General features: G+C 45.5%; 1 protein-coding gene across 5 annotated transcripts in view; it reads right to left on the reverse strand.

The window, feature by feature from the left end:
- The window catches only part of GRIA1 (glutamate ionotropic receptor AMPA type subunit 1), a 118,677-nt gene extending 105,603 nt beyond the window's left edge, over positions 1–13,074 (reverse strand). For 2 of the 5 annotated variants that reach the window (XR_010434533.1, XM_064671993.1), the window contains exons 1-2: positions 12,759–13,006; positions 10,495–10,632 (exon numbers count right to left, since the gene is read on the reverse strand). Coding sequence is in view for 4 of the 5 variants with exons in the window: in XM_064671993.1 (XP_064528063.1) it covers positions 10,495–10,632; positions 12,759–12,840 (220 nt within the window). In the remaining variant the exon portion in view is untranslated. Of the gene's footprint in view, positions 1–10,494; positions 10,633–12,758 lie in introns of all 5 variants that reach the window. The other 3 variants (XM_064671996.1, XM_064671994.1, XM_064671995.1) reach the window with 3 other exon arrangements.
- Between the last annotated feature and the right edge of the window lie 5,481 nt (positions 13,075–18,555).

The following is an 18,555-nucleotide window of genomic DNA, read 5'->3' on the forward strand; positions in this document are numbered from 1 at the left end:
TGCTCTGCCTCAGCGTCTTGTCCCCGATTCCCTCTATCCCTCCATGACACTGCTCTAGATTTCATTCCACAGCCCTGGGAGCTAAGAGGGGTGATTTCTTCCCCTCCCCTCCCCCCCCATTTGTTTTTTAAAGTTGTTCTGCTCGAGTTGCTAGCTTGGATTCAAATTTTTACTTTCTGTCTTGAGATAGGCTTGAAACAGCAAACCTGAATGCACATTGCTATCACACTCCTCTGAGATTGCTGCCAAATGGCAATTAGAACTCAGAACAGGATTGAAATGGGATTCAGGATGGGATTCAGAGTACCCTCAGGATTTTCGGGTGTGTTTTGATCTAGGGCTTTGGGTCTGATTTGTCTCAGCTGCTATAGGATGCTACTACAGAAATTATTTTTTTTCCAGGCCAAACAACTTTTTGTTTTCCTCTCACAAGATTGTTCTTTCCACTGCCATGCAGGGCTTGATCGTGCTCTTCCTATTTGAGCTAGTGGGGATTGCTCAGTCAAATCCCTGGGTGCTGTTTTGAAAACGCCACAGTTAGCATCTGAAGACATTCCTCCCCGATGATCCCCCAGAGCCTAGGGAAAGGCACTACTGGCCAGGAGCATATTAACATGAAGAGGGAGAAAGAGATCTGCTTAAAGACAGCAAAAGCAAACCCAGGCATCGTTGTTAGAGCACTCCGAGTACTCTTGCCAACAGCAAGCCCATGAAAAGCGAGAAATACAAGAGGCCAAGAGGATAAGAGCAAACATCAGGCCCCTGCCCTTGGGGGGCCACTGCAGTGCAGTACCAAAATACAGAAGGACAACCTGAGCAGAGCAGTTTCTACGCCATGAACATATGTTTTCTTCACTTCTCAGCAATACATCAGAATAGCACAACTGCAAAGTGCCTGTTTGCAATGTGATGCCTGCTTTTATCAAAGCCTTTACAGGCTGCTCGCAGAGAGAGCAGGAAAATGTTTGATACCGCTGAGATGTCACCTTCAGCAAACGATTGAGGAATTAGCAGAAGGACATAATGCAGCAGCAGACACTTTGGGGTACGATTCATCTCACCTGCCTCTCAAGGTCTCACTTGCTTTACTTGGTGTTTCACAGAGGAAGGAAAAGTTCAGTTAGGGGACACGTGGACATATGTGAGGACTTGAGAACAAGCAAAGCTTCCCAAGCAAAAAAGAGAAATTCGGGAGTGGTCACTGAGAGCTGCTATTTGAGATGCTGTGTGCTGGTATTCTCAATTCAGCGTGAGTGAAACTGTGACAATGCTTGAAGAAGAATTTCCTCTTTGACAGAGCAAGCCTGTACCCCAAAGTAGTGCTAGTTAGTGCAGAACAAGAGGTGATATGGGCTTTTGGGGGAAGGGCTCGTCTCTGGAGGTGTGTGGTTGCTCAGGAAGCAGGGATGGAAATTCAGGAGCTATCTCAGGTCCTACCTGGGGGCTGCACAGTGAAACCATTGCCCCCCTAAGTGTCTGGGAGAATGAAGGGCTAGTTTTCTGGTCTGTGTGTGACTGTGAATGGGCAACCTCCTGCAAACCCTGGGACTGCCTGGGGTTCTGTGGGTTCAGGAAAGGTGCTGGTATCTCTGAGGTCTCTGCTGAGTCTGGCACACAAGGCTGCTAAGGTGGAGGATGTTATGATATAGATGACTCAATGTTAGAAATCTGCCTGACTTCATCCACACATTTCTTGCAGGTTCCTAAACAAATGATGACTCTTAATGCCTGTCAGCCTAAGCTAATCCAGGTCCCAGACTCCTGGGACCTGAAGAGGTTTCCTCCCCCACAGAGGAGGAGAGGCCCTGCTCTCCTCAGTGAGGCTCCACTCTCCCCACAGCCTCTTTTTGCTGTCCCCACAGGAGAGGAGCACGGGGACTCCCAGATTACCACCTCCACCCCTTGAAGCTGTAGACAGTGGGTTTTGGCACAGCCAAAATGAGCTGAGCAGAAAAGACCCCAGAACCAGGACAGTCTGGTAGAGTGAATTAATTCTGATTAAATCTGTGAAATGCACTCAGATCTGCCTTTGCTCAGGACAGACTAGGGACAGCTGCTGTGCTTGACTGTTTTTCTGGGACAGTGAACTGGAAATGGCATTGCTGCACGGGCTGCACCGCAGCTCACTGCCTCGTCCTTGCCTGCAACTGCAACTCTCCTCAGCCCCTTCCCCCACTGCAGCCGTATCTGGTTTGGCTTTCTATTACTTCCTTTGGTAGTTCATTAAAGACATTAATCACCTTCTGCACAAAGACATTTCTCCAGAACTCCCTGCAGGCCAGACCTCTTTCTCCACTGCAGCTCCACTGCCTGCTTCAGCCCCTGCAGACACAGCGCTGGTAGCCCAGACCTGCCCCCATTTCCCTGCTGATCTAGGTCCCTGCTAGACACTGATCAGATCATCACCCCCAAACCTCCCCTGTTTCCTTTCCAGCTAACATTCACCTCACTGTGGTCTACATCTCAGCATTTGTTGTCTCCCTTTTCCCTAGACAAACAGTCCCATCTCAGGACCAACACATGACCACCGTGCATCCCGTGCATCAAGCCACCTATAAATGGTACGTGCTCATCATGCACTAAGGATGCAAGGGGTCCTGCTGCACAGGGCTGGCTGAGGGGAAAGCACAGTGGCATGTCAGGACCACTGCATCAGCAAAAGGACTGAAGGCTGTGTAAGACAAGCTGACAGTCTGCAATAACCACCCCATGCAGGGGATTCCCTGTGTTAAGCACCAAGATCTGGCTCTGCAGCCATTGCACCAAGGAAGGGGGAGGCCAAGAGTAAGCTGACCTATGGTGCTGGTGAAGTGGGAGACAACAGCATCTCCAACTCATATTTGAGCCAAAAAAGGCAGAGCCCTCAGAAAGCAAGACTTTCCCTGCCTTAGCTACGGGATGAAAAGAGAGACAAGGAAAACTTCACCTACAGCTTGTTCACAGACCCCCAGAGCTGCTGCCTGGTCCCTTTCCCATGCCATGTCTTCTGACCCAGGGTTTCTCCATCCTCTGTCCCTGTGTGCTCTCTGTTGGACTTCACTTTTCAGTGCTTTCCTCACAAGCTCCCAGGCCTGCTGCAAATTTTTCCTGCTGTTTACCTGCCAGAATAGCAACTCTGTCCTTCTTGCAGATGGTGCTGAATGGGGTGTGGGTGCTGCGTGGAAGGAAAGACAACAAGGCTCAGGGCATTCAGGGAATATTAGAAGTCCAGCAGGAGAAAAATTACATCTGAATCAGTGTAATCACTGATATGTTTTTGCTCATTGAAGCTTACTGCTAGCAAAGATCAAAGCAAAGTGTTTGGGAGAGCGGGAAGGTGAGAAGTAGCCCTTGGTTTCATGTGAGATCCTTCTGTGCTGCTTCCAGATTACTTATAGAGGCTTCTGTATCTCTCCTCTGAACCTCCAGCCCTCAACCTTTCATCTCCCTCCCACTTCATCCCCATTAGCATAGTGTCAGGATCTCGCTGATAAAATCAAAGCCAAGACTAGACTCCTATAGCATATAGAGAGATGTAGACACATATGCCACATCCACACGAGAATCCTGCCATCAGTTGCATGACACAACTCAATCTTAGACATCAGTTGTTTTCTTTTGCACTCCTCCACACTGCCAAAAACAAATAAAATCAAAGAATGAAAAGACCCTCTTGAAGAAGCCAAGATATGGCATTTTGTAACTGTTACTCACCTTTTCATTGCCTCTCACTGCTGCTTCCTCAAGGGATCAATCAGTCTGGAGATGCATAAGTACGTCTCCTGAATTGCAACCCTGAGTGAGGATTGGCAAGGGTTTGGTTTGCAGACAACAGGGAAAATAACTGATCTACATTAAAAAAAGAACTGACATTTCAGGAGCTTTTTGTCTTTTTTTGTGTTGTTGTGGTGGGGTGTGTTTTTTTTAAGAATACCCCAGAGGGGACAAGTGGGTCTGGCTGTCAAAGGGTAGGATGAGAAAATCAGCTGGAGACTCGTTAGTGTGTAAGCTAATGAGCGATCCGTTTGGCTGGTGAGCAGGGAGGTGTTCCTGCTGGACACCACGCTGTTATTATTCTAATCATTCAGTACTATTTTGAAATTATTTTTTTTTCTGGAATGATGGTGGATTGCAAATGGCTTGGTTTGGCCCCTCACCTGCATCTTGCCTAATCCCTGACTTCCTCAGGTATTACAGAAGAACATCCTGTGCTCTACACAAGAAGAACTTTTCACTGGGAAAAACACTGCCCTGTTTCACTTCTACACAACTAAAGTCAGAGAAATAAAATACTTTTCTCATTAAAGGAATGTAGTTGAAATAAATGCATCTTTGTCTTCAGACTTGTGTTAATTCTGCACCCCGGAGAATTTGGATCTTCAGAATATTAAAGTCTCCCTGACTTATTGCCTCTTTAAGGATCATGTTGATTTTGTGTTCACTCTGAGCTCCACATGTTACTGAAGCTAACTGGGACCATTTCCATTTCTACTGGCAGAGAGCTGTTGCCTTTGGGGCCCTAACCCTGTTAAAGGAAATGTAAACATATATATCTAAAATTCCCACCAGTTTTGGAAATGAACAGCATGCTTCCCCTCACTGCCTTCCTTGCAGTCACACAAAGATTTCCACTCACCTTGCTAATATGCCAAAATATAAAGCCTGTGTGTTTCTGGCCTAGCAGGATCCCTATCACATGAAAAAGCTTTATTTTTAGAGAAGAAAGGATAAGCTGTGAGCGGAAACTGTGACTGTCACACAATGGACAGGTCTGGCCTCTCCAGCTCACTGTTTCTCAAATCCTTTCTCTGCCTTCTGCAGAGCCCACATTTTGCTTCTTCACTCTCTTTTTTGCTTGTCACCAATGAGTATCTGGGATCCTTTCCAGATGAGCAGACAGATTTGCAGGTGTGAAATTCCCCTTATTCCTCCTCTGATTTTTCCTTATTGCGTCATATCTGCTTTTCTTCCCCGGGCACCGCTCCCACCACCCAGCACAAAAAAATTAAATACACAAAAGTAATCATGCAAAGAATAAGTGCACCTATGGCCTTTGAAGGGATGGACACGCCAGCCTGGGGGACACCTGTTCCCAGTGTCAGTGGCCACTGTGACTGCTGAGCACTCAGCACCCACCCTGGGGGCCCTGCAGAGACCTTGGGCACATGAGGCTGGTGTCAATCCCAGGACCTGCTCCCTCCTGTTTGGCAGGATTTCACCCATCAGCACACTCCTTAGGGCTGGACCTACCCTCCAAGGTGTTGGCATCTCACTAAACAAACACACACTTTCTAGGAAGCTGTAGGCCATCCCTGCCCCAAACTGAGCAACCTTAACCGCAGTTCGGTCTAACGTGAATTGATGCTCTGTGATTCCTCTGCCTGCATCACATCTTTTCCTATTACATAATCTAAGGAGATGTATTTCCTTGTAGTACCTATGTTGTATTAATCAGACTGCATCTGATCATTAAATCCATGTTTCTGTTGGCTTAACTCATATTAAATAGTCATAGCGAGCATCCTCAGCTCTGCAGGGAAAAAAAATCCCAAAGCACTTACATGAGGTTTCTGACACTGCAAAAATAATAACAAGTCTAGCAATACCACAACTATTACAGGGCTGGGCTTATTTAGACTGTGGAATTTTAATTATAAAAATTGCATTTTAATTGATTGCTGCTGGAATGATTACAACACCTTTACAAGAAATGGCTACCATCGTATGTTTGTCAACAAAAAAGCTTCCTTTAAATTCAATGCAGTAATTGTTTAATTAAAACAAATTTAGATCCTCATTTGAGAACATTGTAATTCTTGCCTATTCCTTCTTGCCTCTAAGAGGTAATTTAAGAGATAAAAAGCAATCTCTATAAATACTCTATCTATATATGTAAGTATCCAAGGAAAAGAAGAAAAAGAAATACTTCATTTCATAGCTGATCTGGATGTAAGCTTGCTGCTATTGATAAGAACATAAGCACAGAGTGAGTGATCACTACAAATCCCTCTCTAATTGGTGCTGGGAGGCCCTCATAAAATATGAACAGAATCCAAACTACATGATCATTTTCTAATTTGCAGAACAGATTCAGCTGTTGATATTCTACTGCACCCACAGTCCGTACTCAGCGTGAGGACCCCACAGTAACTGTATCTGTGCATACAAGGAAGGAGAGGGATAAATAATTCATTGTTTTTCAGCCTCTTTACAAGTTTTCTTTCAGCTGAAAAATCCTGTTGCTATCCTGTGCAGACCTCTATGTTTCAGGTGGGCAGCTCCTGAATGCCCCTTGTCAGCAGCCCCACACCTAAGCACGCAAAAGTTGATGGCTACCTCAGCAAAGCTGCAGGGCTCAGTGACGAGCAGGGGTTATTTTAGTCACTGGTCATCCCTGCAAAGTGGCCTGAATTTTGCAGGGACAGATTTACCAAGCTGGTGACTCACCTTGTGTGAGCACTGCTCACAAGGCACAGCCCCCTAGGGCACTGTCAGAGAAGGCTGGTACTGAGCCATCGGCTTCCCTGGACAGCGAGAGCAGCCATCACGTCTCCTGACGCTGCTGGGCTCACCTGGGGACTTCAGCCAGAGGCCGAAAGCAGGAGCTTCTGCGCCACAAATTAAATAAAGCTATGGAGCTGTGGCTGAAACAATTCATATCCCCTGAGGAGCTGGGCTGTGCACAGGATGGGGATGTGCATTACATGTGCACAATTGGAGGCTGAGATGAAGAATAAGAGAAAACTACTCCCAGCACAGGTTGTCTCAAGCAAGCAGCCTATAATCCTTTTGCTGCCAACAGTACATGGTGCTTGCATCCACTGCAGACCTCCCAGGGACAGGAATTTTCAGCTCTCTCCTAAGCTTTAGACCTTCTACGTCCTCACATCTGGCACAGAGCAGGCCTCTTCCCACTCCTCTCCGCTCTGACTTGCAGCATCAACACTGCTGTGTTGGATCTGTCCTGAGTGCAGTCAGACATGGCAAAACCCAGCACGGCAGAGTTTGCTAGAGACTGTGTGGAGGCTGTAAAGCTCTTTTCCAAACATGGCTGAAGACAGAACCTGTGGACATGTCTTTAAAGATGCTCAGAAGAGTTTTGCTCTGCTATGTCACTAGGTAAGCATTTCAGCTACACCACACCATCATTTTACCCTTTAGAGTCACCTGGCACTGCTGTGTACTTCTGCTGCAGGAAGGACTTTCAATTCACCTTACCCCTACAGAATTGCCTTGGCATTTGAAGAAACATCACAAAATTATAAAGCCTTCTAACCTTTAGTTAAGAACCCTCAGAGTTGCAGGTGTGTGTTTTCATAAGGGTAAGCCCCACCACACACCCAGCTGCAACCTCAGAGCCTGTTCATTACCAGCTATTCCGTGGGATGGAACAAATTCAGGAAGATATTTCGCTTATTGAAATGTGCCCGTGTTGCAGCAACATTAGCATCAACCACACACATGAAATAGGAGGTTACCACACGTTGTATCTACAACCTATTTTTAATTTCTTAATGATTACGGTTTTTTAAAATCATCATCTATTGATGTGTTACGTGCAGGGAGCACAGGACTTGTGGATCGACGCTTCCCCACACAGAGTATTCACAATCACTGTGTAATGATGAAAAGTCCACAGCTGAAAGCATCAGAAATGCAAAAGTTATTGCTGGGCTGTCACAGTGACAGCCCAGCAACAACAGCAGCCTCCTGCTATTTTCCAGATTTATCACTTTGATGGATATTACTGTTACCAATTCACGATCCTCGCTAGCACGTCACTAACGGTGCCGTTACCTGGGCACTAATGGGGGCAGGACGTCGTGTAATTTCACCCACTGTCATGCCAAAGCTTGCTCATCCTACCCAGTAAGCAAATACGTGTCAGGCAGAGGTAGACAGTGTCACAGTTGATGCTGAGATACATTTTGCACACAATCTCCTTATCCAGGGTGCTGTCATTGTGCTGCAGTTCATCCTGCCACTTCAACATCACCCTGCAAGCTGCCCAACAAGGGTTTCCCTTCTGCTCCCACAACTGATTCTTAATATATATTCTGTATTTTCAATGATGTTGCTCCAGGCACTTGCCATAAGGACTACATTTAGCACATGAGGTCAGATCCTAACACAAAGCAGGATTTGCAATGGGGCTGAGACCTGCTAGTGTTCCTCAGATGACCTGTTGGAGACCCAGATAGGGGCAGCACCAGGTTTATAGGGTACAAACATCTTTGACTTAACTGTCGGAGAAACAGGTAATGCCAATTGCAGGGAAATGCTGTGTTCTCCATCTCCATGGGAACAAAAACTGGTACTTTTAACTGGTAGCATGGCCAGTCGTTTCTCAGAAGATAAGGACCACTGCGTGGGCAAGGTTTTTATTCTCTGTAAATAAACAGATCTTTCTGCTGATATCTAGTCTTGGCAACTGGGAAGGGAATTAGCTGGAAGATGAGGAGTGAGTTAATTCCTGAGAAAAGTTTTACTTCAGCCCTAAAGCGCAAAAATCAGGTCTCCTAATGGCCTGGTTTTTGGGGGTTGGGTTTTTTTTCAACCCTAGGGTATATGGAATAACACCTTCTTTTGTGCTTACAAAACAAATGCTGCCTTCCATAGTCTGGAAGAACTTAGGAAGTTTTTAATTATAAGAGAAGAAAAACGAGGACAAGCAAAGTTGGACTGTGCAGAGTGCTCTGCTGGTCTGATCTAGGACAATGTGCCCTACATAGAGCTCAAATATAACATCCTTTGGGAGGCTGTCTTGCTTCCATTCAGCTTTTGTGAGACCACCCCTGCCCCTGCGCTACTAATGACAGATTTCTGAAGCATAACTAGTATCGTGGTCCTGCTACTGAAGCTGTAAACAAAACCATTAGTGGCAGGGGTGGAGAGGGAGGGAAAGCCATGTGCAGGTGAAGAATTTATCTGAGTGATATTCTTGCAGCTTCTGCTTTCTTCCTGCTTTCAGCACTGAAATAGCTCATCCCCAGCCACAGTCAGCAACTCTACCCCAGGTGGGTGACGCTTTCCCTTGATAGATACAAGGTCTGTCTTTTTTCTTCTATTTGTCTGGTTTTCCTGCCAAGAAAGTGCCATTGGATTGAGCTGAAATAGTTGCTCTTCCTTGATGGAAACCTTGTAGTTGGCAAATGGAGGGATATTAAGGAAAATAGAAAATCTTTAGACATGTCATTAGGTACTGCAATGAAAGTGTGGCCAAACTGTTACTCCTCTCCTATATCATACTGGGCAGGAAATTCCTGAAATCTTGTATTTGCAAACCTTCCAACAGAAAATATCACAACTCTCCTTTTTTATTATTTTTTTTTTCCTTCAAAAAGCCCTAATAATTCTCCTCTTGTACATTTCTGACCCTTTTTTTTTTTTGCCTTCTGTGCATTTCTGAGCAGAGACAACCGCTTGTGTCCACCTCTACCCCCACTCTCCACACAACTAAAGCGCAGAGAGGATGTTTCAGTGACTCAAGAGGACACAATGGATGTGAGCCAACAACAATCCAACAGGCTCTACAAAGGGAAGGGCTCCTACAGCCCCTCCTGACAGTCTATTTATGCACTCACAGGCTCAAAGAGCGTCAGCAGTGTCTGACACCAGGTTAAACCAAGAAATTCTTTGTGCATCACGTCCTGTCGGCACAGGAGCCCCTTTCCCACAGAACAGCACCTCTTTTCCAAGGGAAGCAAATCCTGCAACAGCTCTCACACAACCACAGGGCTGTGTTATGGGTTAGTTTTCATCTGGTTCCCTCCTGGTCTTGTTTGTTGCTGCTAACTTTGGCATTACCTGGCAAGTCAGTTTTTTCTTTCCCCAATTATATCATATAACAAGAACAGCACAGCTGGGCTTTAGCTGAGTGCAGATACAACCTAGGATCAACTCTGTGGTGCAAATTCAGTTTTTAATACTTGTTTTTAGAGCCAATGATTTCACTGTTTCTTGAAACTAGAACTCTGTTACTTCTCTGTCATTATTAGGAGTGCCCCTTATTGTGGATCTGGACTCCACTTGCACCAAGCTGCTGATTTCTGCTAGGTCTTTCTTAAATTACAAGGACAGATGGCTAAACTGGGACTGAGGAAGAAGCTGTTCACACTAAACAGAGACTTCTGTGCACTCCGTGGGTGGAAAGAGGTGCCTTTGTTGTACACCACAGCTAGAGGAAATATAGGAATGAAACCTTAACATAATGAGCTGGGCAGAGGTTAGAGAAACAAGAAGAAATGAATTGTTGGGGGGTTTATACCACTTTGGATGCAATGGAAGAGAAAACACTGGACATACTGAATAACTGCAGCACTACCTCATCCCTGTGCCTTAGCACAAACCAAAATGATTCAGAAATCCTTTGTGTGTTTGGAGTTTTCTTGCCTGGACCCTAAAGCTGAGTAGCACATTTGGAGCAACATATCTCGTATTTCAGACAGGAAATAAACTCCAGTCAGGAATAAAGATCCAAAAGTAAGGGAGAGCACGGTGAACGCTGGTACTTACAGGTGTATGTCATTTCAAAGCTGTCACTGATGTTCACAATGTCGATCTGGGGAAGGAGCTTGGGAGGTTCCGTGAGCTGAGACAACGCAAACCTAAAAGCTGCATGTTCCTGGGACTGTTGATTAGGAAATAACCCCCCTGGGGAGAAAAACAAAACAATGTGAAGAAGGGTCTTAAGCACACTTGTATTAGAAACCTCTTCAGTCCAAAATATTCCTGCGAGCAGAGGCTACAGCTCCCCAGCCCAGGGAGTGCCTCTAGACTTTGAAACCCTCCAGCATGCAAGACCCAAGGGTTTTGTGCCCACTGCAGACAGGTTGGGACCAGAAAACCTTTCCAGTTTGTGTGTTATGTAATGCCTGGATCACATATAGGAGCCCTGATGCATCCTCAGGCTGAGCAGCCTGTAGGATTGGGATAATCCACAGCCTTCGGCTGAAACTCCTCACCCCCCATAACTTCAAGGCAGAGAAATGGCAACACTGTCAATGTTACCTTACTAAAGGTAGAATCAGAGTCTTTAGTCCTCCCCTCACTTGTAATTAGGCTCGGTTTAAACTGTCCTGACTAGAAAGAAAGGTTTGCCACAGAAAGGTTGCAGAGGTTCCTCCATGCTATGGGACTCTGGGGTACGGGGCAGCCTGGCTGAGCCTGGCCCAGCAGGGTGGATGGGGACAGGGCTGCAAGAGCCAGAGTGACATGTGGGACCCATGACCAAACAACTGCTGCTACTGGAGGTTTGCTGAAAAAAACAAAAGCCCTAAATTTAACAGGTGACAGTGGCCAAACTCAAACTGGGCAGGAAATTGAAAGCTTGACCCCAAAAAGGATCAATCTAAGCTTAAGTACAGACAAGCCCAGAATCACAGAATGATGCAAATAGGATAGGAACTGGAAACAGGCTGGACTAAGGCTCAGAGCCTTTCCTCCACCATGGACCTGTAACAAAGTGCAGCAATAGCCTGGCCCTAGGAAAAGTTTCCTGCTGCTCCCCCAGCTGGAACCTTGGCTTGCAGCAAATCCCTTCACAGCCTCCAGAAAGATGTTATTAAATTCAGCCTGTCTTGTAATCTGTATGTATTTAAAGAGAGCACTGCTGTTGGCATTTTAGGAATAGGGAAACAAAACACTTAGCAACAAGGGAGAATTCAAATAAAGCAGCAGAAAGTATGAATGCTTAAGATGACTGGGGGAAGAAACAAATGTGCAAGGACCTGCTATCAACGTCACTTTGCACATCTTTAGTGTAGAGGGCATCTCCTTGGTGTGGAAAGGGCTATTTGTGTATCAATACCCCCCCTACGCTCCCCTTCCTCCCACTCCACAGCCCAATCATGGGTGTCAGAGGAATAAGATGCTCATAGCCAAGTTAGACTAATACATGTGTTAGTTGAAAAGGAAAAAAATCCAGGATGTTGCACAAATTTGGGGTAAAGGGGAGACAGGAAGGGAGGGAGACAAAGATGCAGCATCAACAGCGATAAAAGCACCGATTGTGCAGCTGGACTCAGGCAGGAGTTGCCTGAACTTGGTGGATTAGCAATTGATTGGCATTGTAAAGAGAAGGGAGGTGTGAAAGAAAATGGGCATGCAAGGGGAGGGAATTTGGGGCTAGGTTACAAACCATCACCAATAAAGATCAACGGGAGAGTAATAATAAACCTGGGGAGGGAAGGAGAGGAGCACTGAGAAGTTACAGGAAGGGAGAAAGGAATCAAACAGGCACTGCTGGTGTGCAGGGGAAGCAAGTGGCATGAAATGGAAAGAGACTTCAATGTAAAATCCTCCTCCAGTAGCTTTGCCCTTATTCTTTAGCAACAACAAGGAAGAGCGTCTGTTTGTTACCTCTCGTCCCAGTTACCTACAGATGAGGGCATCCTCACGAAAACGTATCATGCAACCGCCGATTTTGCAAATGCAGCAACACACAATGGCAGCCCAGACATTTCTCAGAGCAAGAAACAGATATTTTTTCCATAGTTCCTCCATTTCAGAAGCACTTTTCTCTCTCTGTGCTGGTGTGTGTGCAGGCATTTATTCCCAATCTTCCCCTCCCCCCAAAGCCAAATTGATCCATCTCTGCTCCGGCAAAGCTGGTACCAAAGCGCACATCCAGCCCTCGCAGTTCACTCCCTCGCTCTCTCTCACACACATACACGCGTATTTTGCCTATGCAAGCACATGAATGGGTCAGCTCGCCCCCACCTCCCCCTTTCCACCCCTACCCACTCATCGGGGACCACCAGCCCCAGCCCCACACTCACCTATTTGAATATTGTTGGGGAAATTGGCCCCTAACACCGCCCCTAGGAAACTGGTGCAGAAGAAGGCAAAAATGTGCTGCATATTCCCTTTTGCATTGGCGAAAAAGAAGCCCAGTTCCAAGCATAGATTTGATTTTTCCCCCGCTCTGCTCTCTTTAGCTGCCTCTCTCGCCTGCCCTCCGCTGCGCCTTCGGGATGCGCGTCTCCCTGGCTCAGAATCCAGCGCTGAGACTGCCGCTGAACACCGCCTGGCAGCAGGATTAACTGAGCCCCGAGAGAAAGAAAGAGAGCCCGCTCCTCATCCACATCCCTCCCCCGCCACACACAACACACACGCACACGCACACACCAGGCGCTTCCAACCAGCTCTTTCCCCTTCTCCCAGCAGGAGCTCAACAGCTGGGTATCGCATCCCCCCTAACCTCGGCTATTCCCGCCGGGGGTCCTGACTGAGACCTCTAAGGGCAATCCCCACCTACCCCTAAATTCCCCGCTTTCCCCCTCAACTTCTCTTGGCAGAAGCTAAAAGGAACCTGTGAATCAGTAGGTGGCAAACTCCTCTAGGATGAAACTCCTCTGCCTCTGATCCATCGCTTCCCAACCTGGGCTCTCACTCCTGAGTCCAGGAGCTGAACCGATCACTCTCTACAGCCGGCTCATTAGGATAACAAAGAGGGTCGTATCCTGCAAACGTGCCTGGGGAGGAAGGATTTCAGAGCAACAAACAAGAGAACCCAAAGGATTAAAAAAGGAAACTCCCCCCCACTCATCATTTTTTTCACTGATTTCTCTTGCCTGCTGTTAATCTATGAGGCTTTTCACCTCTGTGCTTGATGTGGAGGAATCTGTGCTCACCAGCACCATCACATAGGGCAGGCTTCTGAAATTAGGGGGTTATTTTAGCAGGAGCTGTTTAGTGGCAGTTCTAGTGAGGTTGAAGCTTATTTGACCATAAGAAGCTTTGCTCAAAAAAAGAAAGGGGGGGAGATAAACAATAAAATTAGAAACAACAAGAAATAGCTCTTAGGCACAAGTTGTGGTATAGAAATTTTTGAGGAAGAACTGTAGTGAATACAGAGCCACAGCCATCTCAGAAAGAAAATTCACCTGTTCCCCTCCGAAGTCCCAAACCAAACTTGGAGTCAAATCGTACCAGAACGTGAATGCTCATGTCCAAGCCCAGGGATTCTGATTTGATACACACAAGGGCTACATACCAAAAAGGAAATGGAAAGCAAAAGGGCTGTTTGGGGCAGAATTAGAAATAGAACTTGGATGGCCTATGTTCTGGTTTGGTGTAGGGTCCCTTGCCCTGGTCACCACTTTCCATCTCCAAAAGCATTTGATTGAATTGGAATAACACCAAAGAGTGGTGACTAACATTTAAAGGTCAAGACTTGCCCCTGCATAAGGAAGAGCTGGACACATGACCACTGGATAACCAAAATGGGATGTGACCAAGCCTGCAAAATCTGCAGGAGATGTTCACTGTTGGCCACAGGGCCCAGGTGTGACATGATACTCTCAGGCACATGATGTGACTCTGGGGGATGGTCCTGTGCAGGGCTAAGAGCGGGACTCGAAGATCCTTGTGGGTCCCTTCCAACTCAACATATTCTGTGATAACCTTACGGTGCAGGGATAATACTACTCTTTATATCCTCAAGCCTTCATTTAACCTCTGCAAATGAGAGTCTGGGATCTTTGATATCTTCCTAGACAGTTTTATGGATTTCACTATACTTCTGGGATGATAAAATGCTTAAATACTCATGTAAATGCCAGAGTTGGTATGGGGTCACAGAACTGTGCTCCTATACCTTGCATAAGAGAGAAGTTGCACTGATGCCTGAAACTTTGTGGGCTCTTACAAGGACGGTATGTATAGTTACAGAGCAAAAAACAGAGCCCGGAAGACTTGTATCTTCCTTATGGAAAGCAATTAAATATCCTTCTAGGATGGATTCCTTTTTTCTCCAAACCACCCTTCACCAGGTGACCAGGCAATGATTCTCGGTGCCAGGTTCACAAGAGCAGTTGTTTGGGCACTCAGGGGGCAGTTAAAGGTGGTCAAAGGACACCTTGACCCCGTCTCACTGCCTGGGTGACCATCAGCCCAAAGTCATATTCAAGCACAAAAAATACACATCTGCTCTTGATAAGAGCACCTTCATCAGACCTCCATTTCACTCCTTGTATAATTTAAGCAATACTGATTCGAGGCTAAAATAACCTGCTGATAGGTTTTATGGGATGTTGCTTTCCATCCAGAATTTAATAGAAACAGCTGCATTCATAATCTGAAGGAAGGCACTGAAGGATAACTAGAGCAACAGAAAGATGCTAGCACGTTTTCAAAACTCCCAAACAGCCCATCTGATAACAATAATAGTAGCCATAACAATAAAATATTATAATAGCTTACAGAAAGCTTGCACAGTCGCATTAATTAATAATGCTGCTTTTGTCTATAAACTTCTCAAAATGCAGGTGGCTTAACAAGGGGAAACTCACCACAATGTAACAAGATAAGTAGTAATAAGATCATTATTTTAAGAAGGTATTCATTTCCTTTTTCCCTATAGATAACAACATTTTGTTCAGAGTCTGTTAGCATAAGGATGTTCAGAATTAACTCTGTGTGCTCTGAAGGTTCTTTAAATCAACATCAAAGCAATATAGCTCCTGAACTTTTGGCTAATGCCCAAATTGAGTCATGGAAAATTGGTAAAACTCTTTAATCTCACAAGAGTAGTCACAATAGAAACACAGATCAATCCACCAATCTTCTGAGAGAAGAACACAACTGAATTATCTAGATTCCTAAAAACAATTGAAGGAGCTTATTCCTCCTTGCAGGTTTCAGAAAACAATGAAAATTGTTCAATACAGAATCCAAGTATATTGCACAGTACCATCTTAATCAGGAACAACTGAAAATATCAGGGAGTGGAGTGTTTTGAAAACCTGCTTTTTTTTCCCAAAGGGTTTTTAAAACATAGGTGGGACAGACAGGCACCTGGTGGTCAACAGGGAACATACAACAGGGTTTTGTGGGATTCATTAATGCAATTGAGTGTAAAGAATTAAGTAAATACAGATCTAAAAAAAACCCCAAAAGCCAAACAAACTCTGTTCAATTCAAGAAATGGTATAAAGGCATCTTGAGTGTGGCTGGTTTACTTTAGATCTTTGCCAGACGTGAGAATAAGAAAATGACTATGTCAGAGCTACTGCTCCCCTTGTGTTCTGTCTAGGCTGACCTTGCTGTACCGGGCGAGAACCTTTGTTCTCACCCATTTCTGCTTCAAGTTTTTGCTTAGAGCCAGAGAATTTTGGCTCTGAGAAGGATGTCTGCCACCTTCCTCTTTGCTCTGCTTTGCATGGCAAGAAGTTGTCCACCCAAGCAGCATGGTCTGCCTTTGCTATCAGAGCTTTTGTTTCCAGGATAGAAAATAAGCAGTTGTTGCAGCAGATATATTTCTGTACCAGAAGCCTTGGAAAAACAAAGGACTCATTCACATGCAGAAGCCTCCAGCCTTGAAAAATGAGGAAATCAACAGAACTCGGCATCCGTCCGACCTCCCAGCAGAATTATTTCCCCCGGTGCCCACTGTGTTCTACATGATGCTCCTGAATGTCTTTAAAGAGGCTATTCAAATAACTATTTCCAAAATTCCTTTTATTTTCTAGCTGGACAATCTCTATAGGAGGCTTTTTATAAAGAGCAAAATGTAATTATAGTGATTAATCTAAATAAACTCCAAACAATGCAGAATCTTATATGGTTTTCACAGAGCCTTGGCATAAATGAATGCTGATGGAGTGACATGCATTTCTCTCCCTGCCTTGTTCACCTCAATTTTGTTATTTTGGATAATGTGACGCTCAAGGAATGATTGTAGCACAGGCTCTGAGAGGGCAGACTCAAGATATTCAAAGTGAGGAAAATGTGAAAGTAATCAAGAAGGAAAAGGGGTGAGACAGTTCCCTCCATTCACAGCACCGACGCACTGGGAAGCCTGTGTGCAGATAGCCCTCGGCACACCTACACCCAGCAAACATATGCACAGTCACTGGTGCCACCCACACCGAAATGACACTGATAGACACGGTTAGGGAAGTGTACGTGTGCTGTGTGTTCACACACACACTCCAGGATCGCCCAGCAGGAGCGGATGGCACAGCTCAGGGATGTTCACCAGCACGTGGAACGGTTGTGGGGGAACAGGGGCATCTCTGCAGCCCATTGCACTCCCATCCTGTTTTCTAAAGCACGTCTCAGCCTGCACAGGGATTTCGGACCTGCAGCTAAGCCTTTAGCCCTTCACTCATCCTTACTGAAAAAATTCCTACTGAAGTGGAAATAGGGAGACTTCAGGCTCTTTACCATCATTTTCCCGTGTGTGTATGTTGTTTATTTTAACATTGGGCACTTGCTTTAATCTTTGTATTTTTTATACCACTGAAAACCAGCACTTACAAACTGTATTAATCTGAAAATTTTTGGTAGATTCTCCTTTGCAAAAATAGCCTCAGTAATATTTGGTGTCAGGCAGAAAAATCTTTCCCCTCCAGCAATGAGTTAGGCCTGAGATGTCTATGGACCCTCTTTGCTTTATACAGGAGCTGGAGCTGTCAAATGGAAAGCTTTGACATCCCAGAAGCAACTCAGAGAAGTTAAGGGAAATATGAGCTTCGTCCTTTTCCAGTGTGTACTAAATTGCGAAGATGTGGGACAGAGACAACACTCAAGATGATGACAGCTCCAAGCAGGTCCTGACTGATGCCAAACATCTGGGGGCCACCAGATATTGTTTATTAATTTACTGACTGCTGATGTGGGAAGCCTGATGTGAACTGAAACTGGGGAAAGTCGGCTTTTTCTACAAACTGTACAAGAATGTGCTTCTGTTGACATCCTGATCCACTTATTACCATATTTATAAGAAATAACTTCTTTCTCACTCTGGGATAATTAAGTAAGCAAATGGACTGGAAGATAAACCCGTCAGTCAGAGTGGCACTGCAAACACTGTGAACCCTTCAGCTGGAAATTCATGAGCAGCAGCTGGCAAATGGAGCTGTACCCCGGGGGGAGCGCCCACAGGGTACAATTGCTCTGATGAGGGCTGTGGGGTCCCACGAGCTGGACTCTGCTGCTACCCAGCACAGCTGGATGGGGAGCCTTTGGCACAATGGGACCAGGAGCTTTCTTGGAGTCAGGTAAGGATGTAACCTGTACACTCAGTCCAAGTTGAACACACTACAGATTCAGATCTGCAACTTTTTTTCTAAAGTTATTTGTCCCACCATCCAGCTGATCTGTTGATGGTGGGTTTGCTTCCATCAAACAGACTTGACGTGCTCAACCAGGGACATTTCTGATAGCAAATGATGCAAACAGCCCTGCCTGGGTAAACACCTACATGAGCACTCATGAAAACACAACAAATCTCTCTGTGATCAATCCCTGCTGACCTCTTTACTGACTTCCCTGAAAGAAGACTTAACTATCTGCAAGCCCCAAACCACTCTCTTCCTCATACATGGAATGCTGCTAGCACTCCTTCCCCCTCGGTGAATGGTTGATTTATAACTACTTATAGAATCACTCTGTGCCCTAGTCTCAGTTTACGCTCTTTGCTGAGTCATAAAGATAAATCAGAGTTGTGGGTGGATCCCTGTTTGTTATTAAAGCACCTTATGTTTCTCTAAACTTTGCCAGAGGAAGCAGAAATTACTGGTAATATATTAAAGTTACAGTAGGTCTACTGTTTTTGGAGAATATAAATCC

The sequence above is a fragment of the Pseudopipra pipra genome, chromosome 15, assembly GCF_036250125.1.
Source record: "Pseudopipra pipra isolate bDixPip1 chromosome 15, bDixPip1.hap1, whole genome shotgun sequence".
Lineage (NCBI taxonomy): Eukaryota > Metazoa > Chordata > Aves > Passeriformes > Pipridae > Pseudopipra > Pseudopipra pipra.